At 49.6% G+C, this 16,655-nt stretch overlaps 6 protein-coding genes across 6 annotated transcripts; 5 read left to right on the plus strand and 1 right to left on the minus strand.

Moving 5' to 3' along the window:
• Window positions 1-188: 188 nt before the first annotated feature.
• BC939DRAFT_402051 (ubiquitin fusion degradation protein UFD1) lies at window positions 189-1,225 on the plus strand (the record flags this gene model as incomplete). Its single annotated transcript, XM_051552652.1, has 5 exons — window positions 189-288; window positions 402-434; window positions 552-667; window positions 769-899; window positions 1,009-1,225. 5 exons carry the CDS (start codon window positions 189-191, stop codon window positions 1,223-1,225), a joined length of 597 nt encoding a protein of 198 aa, XP_051407973.1.
• An 838-nt stretch (window positions 1,226-2,063) lies between these two features.
• BC939DRAFT_464510 (uncharacterized protein) lies at window positions 2,064-2,364 on the plus strand. Its single transcript, XM_051557386.1, has one exon. The coding sequence runs from the start codon at window positions 2,095-2,097 to the stop codon at window positions 2,323-2,325; it is 231 nt and encodes a 76-aa protein (XP_051407974.1). The 5' UTR covers window positions 2,064-2,094; the 3' UTR covers window positions 2,326-2,364.
• A 610-nt stretch (window positions 2,365-2,974) lies between these two features.
• Window positions 2,975-6,807, plus strand: BC939DRAFT_496312 (uncharacterized protein). The gene is made up of 5 exons (XM_051559677.1): window positions 2,975-3,461; window positions 3,619-3,750; window positions 3,870-4,069; window positions 4,157-4,361; window positions 4,483-6,807. The coding sequence occupies exons 1-5, from the start codon at window positions 3,298-3,300 to the stop codon at window positions 6,539-6,541; spliced, it is 2,760 nt and encodes a 919-aa protein (XP_051407975.1). The 5' UTR covers window positions 2,975-3,297; the 3' UTR covers window positions 6,542-6,807.
• Window positions 6,808-9,428: 2,621 nt separating this feature from the next.
• On the plus strand, window positions 9,429-10,669 carry BC939DRAFT_311866 (uncharacterized protein). The gene has a single exon (XM_051551461.1). The coding sequence runs from the start codon at window positions 9,512-9,514 to the stop codon at window positions 10,592-10,594; it is 1,083 nt and encodes a 360-aa protein (XP_051407976.1). The 5' UTR covers window positions 9,429-9,511; the 3' UTR covers window positions 10,595-10,669.
• On the plus strand, window positions 10,539-13,490 carry BC939DRAFT_464517 (uncharacterized protein). Its single transcript, XM_051557387.1, has 4 exons — window positions 10,539-10,590; window positions 11,302-13,171; window positions 13,266-13,267; window positions 13,432-13,490. The coding sequence occupies exons 1-2, from the start codon at window positions 10,580-10,582 to the stop codon at window positions 13,109-13,111; spliced, it is 1,821 nt and encodes a 606-aa protein (XP_051407977.1). The 5' UTR covers window positions 10,539-10,579; the 3' UTR covers window positions 13,112-13,171; window positions 13,266-13,267; window positions 13,432-13,490.
• BC939DRAFT_464520 (uncharacterized protein) lies at window positions 13,289-16,409 on the minus strand. The gene is made up of 3 exons (XM_051557388.1): window positions 15,580-16,409; window positions 14,882-15,104; window positions 13,289-14,773 (listed from the first exon to the last, which is right to left on the minus strand). Exons 1-3 carry the CDS (start codon window positions 16,148-16,150, stop codon window positions 13,546-13,548), a joined length of 2,022 nt encoding a protein of 673 aa, XP_051407978.1. The 5' UTR covers window positions 16,151-16,409; the 3' UTR covers window positions 13,289-13,545.
• Between the last annotated feature and the right edge of the window lie 246 nt (window positions 16,410-16,655).

Consider the following 16,655-nt stretch of genomic DNA (forward strand, 5'->3'; position numbering starts at 1 on the left):
CACCCACCGCACTGCAGAGGATAGAAACCTATCCTTGCGATCCAGATGAAACGGCAAATACCATGCGCACTGGAGAAAGCAGGAATAGATGAAGGGCTGAACTGAAGCTCGCTTCTTTTTTTCTTTTTATGATAAACTAGTTCAATGGCTATGACGATTACCCATCCTACGGCATAGGCGGATATGGCATGGGCTCCAGAGGTGGCGGATTTAACGAGCAGTATCGCTGCTACTCTGTCGCCATGATGCAAGGCAATGAGCGTCAAAATGTTAACCACGGTGGAAAGAGTATGTTTTTTATTTCGCAGTACCGGCATATATATGTCGCTTTGGTCTCCAATTCTCTGCTACAGCAACTGATCCTGTTCGATCATCTTTACATCATGTCCTTCGACCGGTAGTCATTTTACCTCAGTCTGCCCTCGCCAAGCTCGGTAAGGACATTGTATTCAATGGATCGCGGTCTTTTTGTTACTGCGCCCACTGGGCTGTCATAGTGGGATGTGTCCTAATATTGCAGCGTCTTTGCTTCGTGCTGACAATCATCATAGCTTCTCTTCACATTCAGTACCCAATGCTGTTTGAGCTGACGCGTGGCTCTCAATCCACACATGCTGGTGTTCTCGAGTTCATCGCAGAAGAAGGGAGGGTGTACCTGCCACACTGGGTAAGGCATCATGGACCAGCCATCGAGACTGTTTGGCAGATTTGGCCCAAAGACTGCTGATGATTCTAATTTGCGCGCATCATTTGTAAAATCACCTCTAGATGATGAAAACACTCACACTCTCGGAAGGTGACCTGGTGACAGTCAAGAGCGTCGGCCTTCCATTGGGAAGTTTCGTCAAAATCCAGCCGCAGAGTGTCGATTTTTTGGACATTAGCGATCCCAAGGCAGTGTACGGTTCTGAGGAAAAGAGATATCCAACCGAGAAAGCAGAAGAGGCAAAAGTCATTCTGAATGCGCTAACGTTTTTTTTTTTCTTGTGATCTACTTCAATATTGTAGACTTGAGAATGCCTTGCGCAATTTTTCAACGTTGACTGTCGGCGATAACATTGAGATTTCATACAACGAGAAGATCTACGGAATTTTGGTTATGGAGATTAAACCACCGGGAGTGGGCATTTCGATCGTGGAGACGGATTTGGAAGTCGACTTCGCTCCACCTGTCGGTTATCAGGAACCAGTGCCTGTGCCAAGAGGTCGACCCATTATGGTATGAAAGGGCGCGACTGAAACATGGATCGGCCTTGAACCAGCATTCATCATGATGGCTAATCGCTTTATTTCTTATCATTCGCGTATGCGCCTGTAGGAGAGCAAGTTGAGAAAGGAGGTCGAAGAAAGAATGGCAACACCCGATAGTACTAAAAAGACGGCTTTTGAAGGTCAGGGTCAAAGACTGAACGGAGCCGCCAGTGGAAGTAAAAGGTTAGCTCCAACTGGTTTGATGGAGGACACTAACGCAGGTTACTGCCACCCATGTGCAAGGCTGACATTAAGATATGAATAATTTGTGCTAGTAGTAAATCGGCCGCGAAGGACACGAGCGCGACTGTCTCCAGCTCAGCAAGTGGTGTCTCAAAGGAGAACCGGGTGGATGTCCTGGGTAAAAATGGATCGGAGGCGCCGGCTGCATTGAACCTGCCTGTAGGCCATCTTTTCTTTGGGTATAAATACATCCCACCCAAGTCTGAGGAAGACAGGCTGAATGCTGCGGAGGCGACCAAGGAGGAGCCCGTCTTTGAGGGTGCTGGCCAGACCCTTCGTCCGCCCCGCAAGAATGCGACTAGGGGCAGTGGTGCTAACTCACCCAGTCCATCGGTCTCTTCTGCGACCAGCGCATCCACAAGAGCTCCTACGCCCGCGACCACACAGCCATCCACTACCGCTGGCAACCCTGAACCCAAACCGGATGTGGTACCTTTCCAGGGCAAGGGCCATACTATGCGCTGAAAGAGTTGAACATGTGGTGTCATCGACAGCTGTAACAGTACTATGCAATCGCTCTTTTCATGATGTAACAATAAACAAGAAACAGGAAACAGAAGAACCATTGTGGGCGTTTATTGTCGAAGCAAAAGCAAAGAAATGAGAGCGAGGTATCAGCGCCTTTTGCTCAGGAGCACTCTTCATCTCTTCCCTGCTCTACGTGGTGTTGCCCACAGCAACGCCTGTACCCCCTACACCTTCCATTTGGAGGTTGTAACACAACGTGTCCCTACCCAGTCCATCCTGTCTAGGGTTCAGGTCTACGCGCCATGCCATAGCTTGAAGTGGGCTCTGATTGATGACCAAATAATGGTCCTTGGTCCTTTGTAGCGGAGCGCGACGCTCATAAGAGCCTCCGCGATATTTTGTTGAAAAAAAAAAAAAAAAAAGCTGATGTGTGGCTGCTGTGGACTGACAGAAAAATAGCAGGGGCAATCAACATCGAGTTACTCCAAAAAAAAAGGGGGGATATTTTTGGCATATCTCTTCAGCTCCAAAGGATGGTCCTTGTGCTGCAATGTATAACCTTATCTTCGTTCACTGGTTCATTCGCTGCTGGCAGGTGGTTGGTCTGGTCTGGCCTCCTTCCTTCTTCCTGCTTTGTTCATTCGTGCGCCTTTTTATCTACCTGGTTGACCCACCAGGCGCCTTTCAGCTATTGATACAGCTGATGCACATGCGTACAAGCGAGTGTGAAAGAGACGTTGTAAATGTGCCATGGTGAATGTGCTAGTGAGACAGATCATGTAATCGTCATGGTCATGCAGCAGAGTGAGTAGAACCGGACTAGCGCTCAACTGTCAGTGAAGTTGTGCTGCCGATGGAGAATACCCGTCCACACTCATGTCTGTACTTCACAGATAGTTGCCTAAACCCAATGCGAAATAAGGTTTCAAATGGTAAGAACTCACATAAAATGATGCACTCTTAGAGTAAGGGAAAGATGGCCGCGCTCTCAAGTGTATTACTCCGATCTCTCGTTTTATTTTGTGGGCTACAGCAGACGGATCCGGATACCTCTTTGTCCTCTTCTTCTCCCTCATTCTTTCTTTTCCTCTTCTCTTCTTCTCCACTCCTCCTTTGACCCTTGACCCTTAATCCTTGACCATTCACCATTAACTCTTGTTCCTGTCCACTGTCTCGCTGCGCTCCTCTCTGATTCGCTTCTTTTCTGTACCTGGATCCCACAGCGGGTTTTACCGCAAGCCAACCAACTGACTTCACAGAACCATTCGATAAACCACAGCCGTCCTTTACACCGCGGGACTATTGAGTCAGCAAGAAAGCACACACAACATTATCATGTCTAGTACAAATACGCAAACCACAAATGCCTCCATCAGCACCTTCACCTCTGCCTTGCTCTTCAACGCAGCTGTTGGTGCCGGTGTCTTTGTCGCCTTTAGCATCGTTCGTCACTGGAACAAGAAAGTCTACCAGCCCAGGACATACCTCGTCAGTGAAAAGTACGCTCCCTTCTCTCGTAGCTTGTCAATCGCTGCTTATGTTGACATCACCTTGCAAGGAATAATAGTCAGCCAACTGTATCCCAATGCGCCATCGCGACTAACTAAATTGTCTGTACGACCTTGTACGTTCATACTTGAATGTTTGTTGTATTAGTGTGAGATCCCCAGAATTGCCTAAAGGCCCCCTCAGTTGGATATCGGCCTCATTTTCAGTCCCGGACCATGTCCTTGTGGAACGCATCGGCCTGGATGCGTACATGTTCCTACGCTTCTTAAGAATGGCTGCGTAAGTGTTAGCTCTTTTCCTTTCATCCCCATCGAAAGACGACAACAAGACGTTTATGGGGTCTCTAGATCATCTGCGTCACCATGCTAACAGCCCCCATTATGATTTGTCCACTTTAGCATCCTCTTCTCCGGATTTTCTTTGTTGGCCATCCCTATTCTCATTCCACTCAATGTCATCAACAGTGGCAATGCGACCGGACAGGATACCAATGGCACCAACGATACCGTTGCGACCGGACTGGATACGATGACACTTGCAAATGTCAAAGCGAGCTGGCGTCTCTGGTTTCACCTTGTGCTGACCATCCTCTTTTGCGGTAAGTTCACGATCACTTAAGCTCTCTCGTATGATATCAATGGATTTTAAGAACAGTGATTAATGGTCCCTTTTGCCCGATCCTTAGGAGCGACAATCGCCATGTTGTGGAAAGAAATGCAAGAGTACACCCGCCGTCGTCATGCCTATCTGATGAGTGAGAAGCACGCAAAGACTCCTCAGTCGACGACAATTCTGGTCACTGCCATCCCTAGCGAACTTGAAACGGAGGAATCCCTGTACAACATTTTCAACCGCTTCCCTGGAGGCGTGCGTTCGATCTGGTTGAACAGGTAAGGGAGACAGGACATGAGACATCGTTTTCTTTATTGTGCTTGCTGTGGACACAGCACTTCTTTGAAGCCAGACTGACCAACGAACTCGCTCTCTCTTTTGAACACCGTCTGACTGTAGGGACCCGAAAAAGTTGGCTGCACTGTGCAAGGAGCGCGATGCAACGGCAATCAAATTGGAGACAGCCGAGTACAACTACATTCGGTCGGCCTACGGCCAAAAGAACAAAAAGGATCCGGAAGTCAAGGAGCCCCAGCGTCCCATCGGCAGGACATCGAGCATTCCCTTTGTCGGACCCAAGGTGGACTTGATTGATTTTTATACTAAACGACTTTCGGAGCTTAACCACGAGATCGAAACGCTTCGTCAGGGTGGCTCGCCCACCTCACTCAACTCGGCGTTCATCCGGTTCCACACCCAATTCGGCGCTCACAGTGCAGTCCAAACCGTCGTGCACCCAACACCGTTCCGCATGGCTCCCATGTATGTCGAGGTCTCCCCGCTGGATGTTGTGTGGGACAACATGAGCCTTGATACTATCAACAAGAAGGGACGTACCTTTATCTCCTTGGCTGCAGCCACTGCGCTCATTCTTCTGTGGTCTTTCCCAGTCCTGTTCGTGTCAGGTATTGCCAACATCGATGCCCTGATCAAGCTCCTGCCGTTCCTGTCGTTCCTCAAGAGTCTGCCAACCAAAGTCCTTGGTATCATCCAGGGTATTTTGCCTCCACTTTTTTTGGCCATCCTAATGGCGCTCCTGCCCGTAGTCCTGACTATGATGTCGACGTTCGAGGGCCATGTGCGACACAGCGATATTACTCTTGCTCTCATGTCCAAATACTTTTTCTTCCTTATCGTCAACGTCCTGCTCCTGTCGACCTTGTCTGGAGGAATCATCAATATGTTCAAGGAGCTCAACGAAGGAAACTTTAGTTTCACCCAGATCGTCAACATTCTCGCGGGAAGTTTGCCAAAAGCCTCGACGTTCTTCGTGACATATGCCCTTCTCCAGGGTCTAACCGGACCAATGATGGAGCTGCTGCAGATCGCGCCGTTTATCCTCAACATTTTGTTCACTAAGCTGCTCGCCAAGAGTCCTCGCCAGATCTGGAACGTTCAGGGTCGCCTCAACTCTGTGAACTACGGCATTCTCTTCCCGCAGATGATTCTGATGTTCTGTATCGGCATCCTGTACTCAACCTTGGCGCCTCTGATCCTGCCCTTTGTCACGTTCTTTTTCACGATGTTTTACTTCGTCTACCGCCACCAATTCCTGTACGTGTATATGCAGCCGGTCGAGACGGGTGGTCTAGCCTTTCCGCTCGCGGTCAAGCAAGTCTACGCTGGCATTTTCATCTTTGAGGTGACAGTATTCGGAATCTTCTTGGGAAAGAAAGCCGCAATGAACACCACTCCGCACCTTGTCCTTTTACTTCTCCTGATTGTCGCCACGGCTATCTCGTTGGTCAACTTGAAACAAGCTTATAATCCACTGATCACCTATCTGCCTGTCGCTCTCTTCTCCAAGGATCTGGAGATGGACAAGAATGGCATTGTCAAGAATAACGGAAGCAGGTCTGCTCTTACTGTGGCCGTGCAGGATGAAGAGGCAGCCATCGGAGAGAAGGGAGAGAAGGGATCAGTCGTTGCGCTGGATACTTTTCCAGCGGGAAGGCAAGACAGGTACACTGAAAAGCCATCCATGCTCGGTGTGGGCAAACAAGAGTACGATGAGACCGCAGAGGTATCGTCTTGCATGCCAGCTGTACCAACACCCAATCCTTCCGAAATCGATGCCGCCTCGTTCACTCGGCATTCGCTCCACCCATCCATGCACCCGTCCGCCGATGTTCGCAGAGATAGACCTGTCTCGTTTGTGGCTAGTACTCACGAAGACGTTGCCGCGCAGTCGATCCATGAGGACGAAGACCCGGAGCTGAGACGGTTGCAGGAGCAGGCCTACTGCCACCCTGCCATCTATAGTCAACAGACCCCAATTTGGCTGCCCGTGGATGAGCGAGGATTGGTCTCGCAGGAGAGCTCCAGGCTGGCGAACGAGGGCATCATTGTGGCGACGACAGGAGCGGGATTGGATCCCCTCACAGCCAAGGCCAATGTCAGTGGCATTGTCTATGCGCCAGGCGAGGAGACGCGTTACCGTCTCGAGCGCGGCATGTAAAAGTCGTGTTCTTTAGGAGGACTGAACTATTTCGGCATCGAACCCACTCTATCGTGATCTAATGCAGATATAATAAACGAAAGATATTCGTCGTTCCTGAACGATGTACACCCCCATCTTCTGAAGGTGAGCGAACAAAGAACTGATCGCATGTAGATCGCCACCCAAAAACACCACGATACCTGGCAAGCAATTACTGCGTGCCTCTTGTAGTTTAAAACATTTTGAACATTTGCGGCCTCCAAAAGTAAAAATAAAAAAATATCACAGGCAGAAATCGCCAGGCGAGTTGGATTGGCAACAGTAACGGTAGCGGCAATAAGAGTCGCGCGAAGCGGCTGCTCATAGAGCTGAAGGGTGTCAGAATGTCCATCACAACGACATGCCGGCTCAGCTGAATTCATAATTATTAAGAGGCGCGGTCACGGTGCTTACAGCCATTGAGATCCGGCTTGGCGAAGTAGGTTATACGTGTACGCGTTCAGCATCCTCAGGATGTAGCAAATCTTGTTGCTATCAAAGCTCGGCACGAACCCCCTCAACGTTGTTTGTCTCTAAAAATACCTTGCCCAATTCGCTACTTCTTACTTCATGTCAAACTAACCAAGGCCATGAATCATAAAGACACGACGACCTTTTAGCTAAGTTTCAAATGTTAAAACCGTGCACTGGATGGTCTGTCACAATAATGATGTCTCAATCGTGGAGCATTGGCCTCAGCATTGCTTTTTTTTTTTTTAAGTCTAGATCCCCTCGCACGAAAAGGTCGCGGGCGCCTAGAGTTCAGATGGCGTTATGGTCTCAGAAGCCTGATAGTCGAAGCACGAATTGCTGGGGGAAGGACCTGAGGTCTCCAGGGAGGAAACTTCAAGCGCAATTTGGAGCATTTGGAAGAGAACAGCTGGACCTCCGCACTTTGCTCATTGAGATACGCGGCTCTACATATTAGTATTTAGCATTATTAACAACCTCATAAAGGATGGAGGAGCAATGGAATGCTCGTACGGAATGTTGGTGAGAAGCGCATTTAAGAGCAGAAGTTAAAAAATTGAGGCCTTTGATGGCCCTGGACAGCTAAGTTATTCATTGTTCACGACAGTGTATCGTTTTTCTTTACCTCCTTTTTTTTCAGAATATATGATTTTACGACGACCTTGACTACATACAATATTGGTAGTGACAAACACGCATTTTCCCTTCTGAATAAGTTTATACACATTGGAACGACGACGACGTGATTACAAGAGGCCTCCAGCCGCCAGCAATACAGTTTTTTTTTTTGGCCGTATACCGCAACTAGTGCATATGTATATATAGTTTTTAGAGTAATAAAATAAAAATGTGGTTGCCGCCATTCTTATCCATCTCTTCTCCCCCCCCCTCTCTAGTTTTTTTATGCGAGGATGTCGCGATGCTCAGCACATGTTCTATCGAGAGGGCCCAGACTCTGGGCACTTTTGGACTCTACTAGACTACATGTATTCCTCCTCGAAGCTCTTTACGCAATTATAACTATGTAGCTGCCCTTTAATCTTGCACTACATATGAAAGGCGCTCTCTGAATTCCGTATTCAAGGGCCCTTGCAGGGTCCATGCGAGTACGCGACTATGTCTCTTTAGTAAATAAAAGAAATCTTCCGGATAGTAAAATAAACAAGGCCATTAATATGTATTGACACTGTGGCTCTCCAGGGGGGGGGGGAGGGAAAGAGGGGAAGAGGAGCGCGCAGATCTCAAAGACGAACGGTTTTTATGGCTCCATCCATCAATGAATTGAATACATCCAGAAAAAATTGCCGGAGTAATCTTAGAGAGGAAAAGATCGCAACACTCCCGTGCAAAGCATTCAGGCGCATAGTTGGATGTATAAAAATGTGCTGAACCATTGAAGAAATGAACAGATGGACAAATAAACAATTGAACAATTGAACAGTTGAACAAGGGTGGAGAAGCGTGTGCTGTATGCATGCAAGGTTCTAGAAAGCTATGATCCAAGGGTGAAGATTGTGTCTATAGACTACCAGGGGCGCCCATGGGGGAGAGACTATAAGTTGCTCCGCAAGCAAGCCAGGAGGAGATAGAGTTTTTTTTTTTTAAGGCTTCGCCCCATTACTAAGGAACTAGGACAGTGGTCAGTCCAGTCCATAATTCACGCAAACTGGCTAGAGGGGGTACGGAGGGGATCAACCAGCTAACGGATAGATCCTGTCAGCTAGTCCAGTATAGTTCATCACCTCCCCTGGACTAATATTTGTTGCAAGGTCTATGATGCATTGTTTTGTTTTGTTTTGTAGATGAGCGTGTAGTCTGTAGTCTATACGCAAAACGAAGCCGTTGACAACAAAAAAAAGGGGAGAGGGGAAGGAGGAGTTGCTGCACTCAGCCAGGGTTTTGCTAGCCAGGGCTACAGCTGCAGAGCCAAGAGTGTATGGGGCGATGTAGTCTGGGTTCGTTCCGCTTGTCCGCACCCTCGATCCTGCCATTCTTAGCGGGGGATGGCGAGAGAAGGAGGACGAGAGAAAGGGCACCTCTTCTATTGAATGGTGTGGGTGTGTCTTACAGCAGACGAAATGTCATATCCAATCTAGTTGCAGCATCCAATTGCTTTCATTCGTTTCTGCACACGTCCAAAGTGAACTCTGTAGATCCTATGTAGTCTTGTACCGTTTCTTCAAAGTAGTCCTCCTAAAAGAGCTCCTCCCTCATCGTCGAATGAAATCAAATCGAATCGAATCTAATCATACTAAACCAAATCGTTCATTTCAGTCCATCCTCTTCCTACACCTTTTCTCCATCTCCATAGAAACGGCCTTCTCGCTGTCGTTCCCAGACTTCACTCATCCATTTTCTCATGCTGATATTCACTTGCCACCAAATTAAGCTATTGTTATCACGGACTACCATCGCAACTACTACAACAACAACACCAACACCAACTTCACCAACTTCACCACCTTCAGCAATAGCATCATGAGCCCTTGTTACCCCAAGCCCCTCTCGTCTTCCTCACCTCGCAAACCAATCAGCGCCGCATATACTCCACCTTTGCCTTCCTCTTATCACTCCTCCACCACCTATACTCCATGGCCCTCCAACATGTCACACAACAGCGCCTCTTCATCCTCGTCATTATCATCCTGCTGCACCACACCACAGACGCCAAATACGACCATTGCAACGACCCTCGCCCTAGCCGCTTTGACCGAATCAACGGACTGCTATGAGGAGCCCATGTCCGAACAAAATCCGCTGCCAGAGCTCATCAATGGTCTCACCCAGGCCGAGATCGAACGCTGTATCATCGAGTCGACGCTCAGGGAAGGCATGAGTTCGACTTGCTGTCAAGATCTAGTCCCTCAAGGGACTGTCCTCTCTGCATTGCTGGACAAGATCGCGTCAATTACTTCGACAGGGACACCGATAATGTCTCCATGTAAGGGAGGCTTTCTCCTCACGGACAGCCCAGCTGCATCGATTGCATGTTGTGCCGAACACGCCAAGGTTCTCGAGAGGTCTGGTAGTAGGATCAGGGGCAGGAGTACGAGCACGGGCATCAGTGACTGCAGCTACAGCAACAACAGCAACAGCAACAGCAGCAGAAATGACAGCAGGAGTGGCAGCTGCTGTCTAGCCAATGGCATTGACAGTACGATGACGGATGTACAGGAACTGATTATGACCTGTAAGGCATCATCTACGACACAGCAGCAGCAGCAGCAGCAGCAAGAAAGAAAACAGTGTCAGCGTCAACAACAACAATACCAACAACAACAACAACAACAACAACAACAACAACAACAGCAGCAGCAGCTACTAGAAGCCATTGTGGCGGCAGCTTCATCCGAGGTAGCCAATGATGGGATGGTATGGAGCGTGGCCTTGGACGAAAAGACTCCCACGGCTTTGTGGTCGTCGCAGGCGGGAGTATCGTCGTGCTCTCACCCATCTCCAGTGACGCAGATTCAGGGGTTTCAGGAACAGGGCATGGTTGCACCAGGGCCTTTACTGTTTCCGACGGGTTCCTGCTCACCATTGGCCATGACAGATGGGTAAGTGTATAACAGCAGAGGGGCAAGAGGAAGAAAAGGCTATTCTTTACGTTGTCTGTATACACATTTTCCTGTGAACTATAAGAAGAGGGCAAAAGGAAAAAAGGAGAAAGAGAAGACCTCATTTAAATTCCGAGGCCATCCCTTTTTTGGCACAAGAGCAAGAACGTTAATTTCCTGTGTCTTTGTGCGTCTTCTGAGCATGTAATAATGCACAACATCATCAGCACAAACTAAACAAACTAAACTGCAGCACCAACAAACCCCTTGTTGATCTTTCTTCCTTTCACACAGAATTGTCAGCGTTTATGGTTCATTTTCCACCTCAGTTTCTCTTTATTTATTATTATTATTTTTATAGGATCTCTTTTTTTTCCATACTTCATGGGGTCATGTTTGCGAAATGCAGAAAGTGGGAGCGAGGGAGGGGGAGTGGAAAAGAGGGACAAAAAACATATAAAGATAATGAGGCCGGAGAATTTCCCATTTACAATAGACAATAGACAGGGAAACAGCAATAAGCACAGGTGCAGGAATAGGCAGAGGAATAGGGAGCGGCAATAGGAATATGAATTGGAACAGGACGTCTGTAGGGTTCAGTCTCTCCTGCTTGCCACTCACTCCGCTTTGCTATCGAATCTTTTTTTCATTCTAATTGAACGCTCTCTGACTCGCCTTTGGCTCTGTCGATCTCTAACTTTGTCTGCATAGATGCTACGCGACCATTGGCCCCATCTCTCCTGCCGGGGTTCCACCTGGCCCAGGTCCCCTTGGTCCAGCGCCGGGCCCACCTCTTCTGCACCCACCCTCGCACTCAATCTTTGGCCCTTCTGTCGCCGTTGCCGTTGCCGTCGCCCCCAGCATCGCTCCCGCAACGGCTTCTACCTCCACGACCACAATGGCCACAATGGCCACAACTGCAGCACCAGCATCAGCACCCGCACCCGCACCAGCTACTGCCCCTCCTGCTCCTCCTGCTCCTCCGTCTTCATCTTATTCTGCTTCTTCTGGGCCCTGCTCTTCTGTCTCCGCCGCAGCTGCTCCTGGTAGCTGCAGCACCGACAGGAACAATATTAAATTCTGCAACACCACCAGCGTCATTTCTTCCCCCAGATGTAACACAGCTTCTTCGTCCTGTTCTTCATCTCCGCGTTCATCCCTATCTTCAACCTCGTCTTTGTCTTTGTCTTTGCCGTTGTCTTCGTCTTCATCCTCGCTATCGTCCTTTTCTCCTTGTTCCTCTGTGTCACCAGACGATCCTCCCCCCCATCTGCCCTCCACTCTACTGCGATCGCCATTCTCCCCACCGATTCACTATCACCATTCCCCATCCCCGCTTGCTTCATCCACACCACTGCCACCAGATTGCACAGACGTTGACATGGACGCAGACATGTCACACTCGGCCATCCTTCTCAATCATAGTCATGGCGCCCGCTGTCTCTGGGCTGGATGCCACGCCCACCTAGCGACCGTGGTCGATCTCTGGACCCATCTGATCGAACTTCATGTCCCCGTCCAAAACAGTGTCCCCATCCTCTGTGAGTGGGACTCATGTTGGACCCAGCACATGCACAGCGAGCAACTGCTTTGGCACCTGCGACTGAATCATCATCTAGTCCCGTCATCTGTACCACAACAGCCATCATTATTCATGGAAATGAATTACTCTCCACCCGTCTCTTCTCCCCTTCATTTTCCCGCCCATTCTTCAGCCCCAATGCGTCTACCTGTGCCCACGCCTGCCTCCTTACCCCCCATGGGCTCTCCTACCTCCAACGGCGCTATCTCAGCTGGTCTGGGACAGCCAGGTCCGTCCTTCTGGGATACCACCTCATCCGAGCCCCTTCAGTACATCATCAAGCAAGAAGAGTCCTACAGTCTAACCTTGGATCAAGAGCGCATGCTTCGACAAGAACAACATCACCCCTGTCTCTGGCAGGGTTGCCGCCTCTCATTCCCGAACTTCGAGACCCTGACGAGCCATCTGAGCGAGGAGCACATCGGTATGGGCAAGAGCGAATACATCTGCGAATGGGCCAACTGTGACCGACAGGGTCGCGGATTCGGTCAACGTCAAAAGGCAATGCGTCACATCCAGACCCACACTGGCGATAAGCCCTTCCAATGTCAGGTCTGTCAGAAGCGGTTCTCGGAGGCGAACATCATGGCGCAGCATATGAGGACACACACGGGCGAGAAGCCCTTCAAGTGCACCGAGCCGGGTTGCGGACGACAGTTTTCAATCTCGGGCGCATTGACCATCCATCGAAGGGTCCACACGGGCGAGAAGCCGTTCAAGTGTAAATTCGACGGTTGCGACAAGTGGTTTGCGGAATCATCGAATCTGACCAAGCATCTGAGGGTCCATACGGGCGAGCGGCCGTTCCAGTGCCCGTACGTCGGATGCGACAAGCGCTTCTCGAGACCGGATCAGGTCACGAGGCACAAGAAGACCCATCTGACCGATAATGAGAGAATGGCTATGATGAAGGCCGAGAGAGGCCTGCACTCTAGATGAAGTTGATCAGCGCGAGCAAAAACAGAGCAGACACTCACACACATAATAAAACAAGATGCCCTGGAGGCAGTTTTGTGAGCAGCAAGAAAAAAAAAAAAAAAAAAAAAAAAAAAAAGAACCATAGATTAACATAACAGAGCGCGACATAGTTTTGTCGTCAACAAGTATCCTGCATGACCGAGTTCAATGTTTATGTTTTTGTTCAAAGTGTCCCATCCAGTGAGAGTGAGGGTCTTCATCTCATCGTTCTCTGCCGTAATATGTACGAATTGCGAAAACCATATTTCTGAAGAGCACATGTACAGAATACAAACATACTTTTGTTAAATTTGTGGAAAAGAGAAAAGGTTGTCTAATAATGCTCTGATGAGGAATTAATAAAACACAAGAAGGAAGAGACAGAAAAATGACTAAAGAGAGGAGTGCGAACAGGACTAGGCTTCCAACACAACCGCCGCTGCTGCGGAAGCCGACGTTGCCGTCGTTTCCGTAGACAATTTTGACACCACATGGCTGACCGCCGGTGTCGGTGTCGAAGGCCTTGTCGAGTTGGCGGTCGTCGACAACGACGACAGGTTTGCAGCCGATGACGACAAGGAAGACAACGAAGAAGAAGCGGACCAACTGCCGTCCATGATCGTCTCCAGTAGCCTGTTCAAATGCTCCTCATCATAGATGGGTCGCCCCGATGACGGATCCCGTCGTCCTGTGCAGCGAACACAATCAATCCCCAACTTCTCGATCTCCCATACATCGACCTGCACCTCCGAGTTATCCAAGTAAATCACATGGGTAATGTATCGCGAGGGCTTATGCTCTGTCGGCCAGAATTGTCCAGACAGTTTGAGTGAGTAGTTGAGCGCGCCTGTCAGTGCCCAGATGAAATCCAGGGCCTTATAGTCCGGTGTTTCCCTGTCGTTCGTACCGTTCAGCATAAAGACCTTGTTCTTGAGCGACCGAGACTCTGCAATCCCACGACCGACGTCCTTCAGGATTAAGCAGGGGATGATCGACGTGTAAAGCGATCCGATCGAATACACCAGTGTTTCCATTTCCGCTAGAGCGCAGAGCAACTTTGGATTTGGTGGCGGAAAAATTTCCTGACCGTACTCATTGATGTAGTATAGTCTCGTAATCCTCGACTGCAGCGAACTCGATCGTGACGGTGTCTTGTCGAAATAAATATTATTCTGCACCAGTCTCAATGTCGAGAAACTATCGTCCTGCTGCTGACTTGACGATAATGTTGCCAAGTCCGGGGTCTTTGATCCATCGGGCGTCGTCGATGCAGAGTTAGCGCTTAACTGAACATGACCCACGTTGAAACTGTCCCCGGAGGAGGCCAAAGATGGATGTGAAATTGCGCACTGTCCCAGGATAGTGTTTCCGTTCTTGAGGAGCGCTGCAATGGCGATTCCATGGTTGGTGTTGATGACGGGAATAACTCTGGTCGGTTCTGTGATGCCTGTGATGGCCGCGAAGAGAAAGATGGCCGATTCCAGCGATCCAAAGAACATGCGCGCGCCCGTGAGAAAAAAGTTACCGATCGACCCATTGGCGAACGAGAAGCGCTTATGAGCCCGCTTCAGGATCTCGGACTGAATGTAGATCAGGAATCCCCGGATGACTTCCTTCTTATCTGAAGGGATATGCATCCAAAGGCTATATAGATGTTAATGGAGAGTAAGGAGGGTGAGAAGAACATGGAAGGACTGAGCTGAGAAGCATCAAAGCACGGCGCGAGTCGAAAGTAAAACCGACAGCCCATACCGATGACTTCCTTCTACGATCTCGACCCACTCGTTCTTGATGGCGTTTGCATCTCCATGTCCTGGTAAACGATAGCCCAGCAGTTCCTGAATGGCGGTCCTGCCGACGTCTGACGGATCTGGCTTGATCAGCCGGATAAGCCGAGAACGAATGTCGCCAATCGCTGGTCCGTCCAACACGCGCAGGATTTCACTTGTAGAGCCACCGTTATCCGAGATACCCACTGGATGTCAAAACGTAGTTGAGGGAAACAACTCCTGTTAGCACTTTAGCACTGTGGGAGAATAAATGCCATCCACTGGCACCCAATGAAGCATTCTTTCAGAAATGGCTTTGAGGTTCACAGCAGCTCCAATTAATTGTTCCCCCCGAATGGTGACTCAGTCCGAAGCAGCGAGTCCTGTCCAACGGAACGTGCTACTGCAGTCCATCCCACTGTCCACTGTCCATTAGGTGACAATTGTCGGCCAAATCCGTCCAACAGGTGGGGTGGCTGTCCTGTCTCTTGTGTTCAGAAAATTAATCCAATCGCCCCATCACTATCTCCGTTTGTCCGTGGGACAAGACATGCCATGCCATGCCGTGCCATGCGATAAGCAAACACAGATTGCGAAAAAAAAGTCAAAAAGCCAAAAAGCCAAAAAGCCAAAAAAAAAAAAACCATCGACAACGACAGAAAGTGCATGTTGTAGACTTACAGACATAGGTGACATTGGGTGTCATATCCTGCAACAGCTGGACCAAAGAGTTACAGGCCGTCCCACCCGAAAACACCAAGATCCCGGCATCTGCACCGCCGCGTGAATTGTCGGAACAAGTGTACGCCGACCCTGGTAATGATGCCGACATTGCTGGGACATGCGTTGATCTGACTGCACTGCCCACACCGTTGGTACCTGTGGCTGTAGAGTGCTTTGCTGTCTCGTGTGTCTGCGAAGGTGGCAGGTGCGGTGCCTCCGCAGGCTGTAGTGGCCGGGCGTCACCGTTGGAGACAACGTGTGAGGATGTTGGTCCTGGTCCCAAGGGCGAAGAGGGCTGCGACTTTTGAAGGCTGTTGTTGTTGCTGTTGCTGTTGCTGTGAAGACTCATGCGTTTGCTGAATGTCGGGAGGATGGGCAGGACGATGGCTTCACCATTCTTGTAGCCGGGCCCGTTTCCGATGAGCGGGTCAGGCATCCCTGGGAGGACATTGGTGTTGTTGGTGGTGGTGTTGGTGGTGGTGATGGTGGGCGGGGCGGTATCGATTGATGGTCCCTCTCGCGTAGACATAGTCGGCTAGTTCTGCAGAGGCTCTTTACGCAGGCAGTGACTCAGGGTGTGGTTGTGGCGGATAGATCAGTTGGTATGGGTGGAGTGCGGGGAGGGGGAAAAAGAAAAAGACGAGAGGGAGTGGAGCGTGGAGCGGAGATAAGGCGACGAGGTGGCCATTGGTGAGGTATTAGTCGTTATATGATGACTGCCAAGGGGACAGAAGACAGAGCGGCGAAGGTTTGTCTGTCAGCATGTTCCCGCTGGGAATAAAAGAGAGATAAGGAAAAAAGGGTCAGTCAGCCCAAAACGCAAGTAGACTGACTAGACTACATGGTGCAATAAAGGATTAGTTGCCACCAAAAATAAACCATCCTCCAATCAGATAAACTGGCTCGCGTGAGTCCTGGAGCCGTGGACTGCATGTCTTCCAATGTAATATACGTGTTCCATTTTCGTGGCTCTGAGCATCCAACCTACCACTGTCCATCTCCCTCTCCCTCCCTTCCTTTTCCCTTTCTCTTTT

The sequence above is a fragment of the Gamsiella multidivaricata genome (assembly GCF_025024155.1).
Source record: "Gamsiella multidivaricata strain RSA 2152 chromosome Unknown BC939scaffold_83, whole genome shotgun sequence".
NCBI classification, from domain to species: domain Eukaryota; kingdom Fungi; phylum Mortierellomycota; class Mortierellomycetes; order Mortierellales; family Mortierellaceae; genus Gamsiella; species Gamsiella multidivaricata.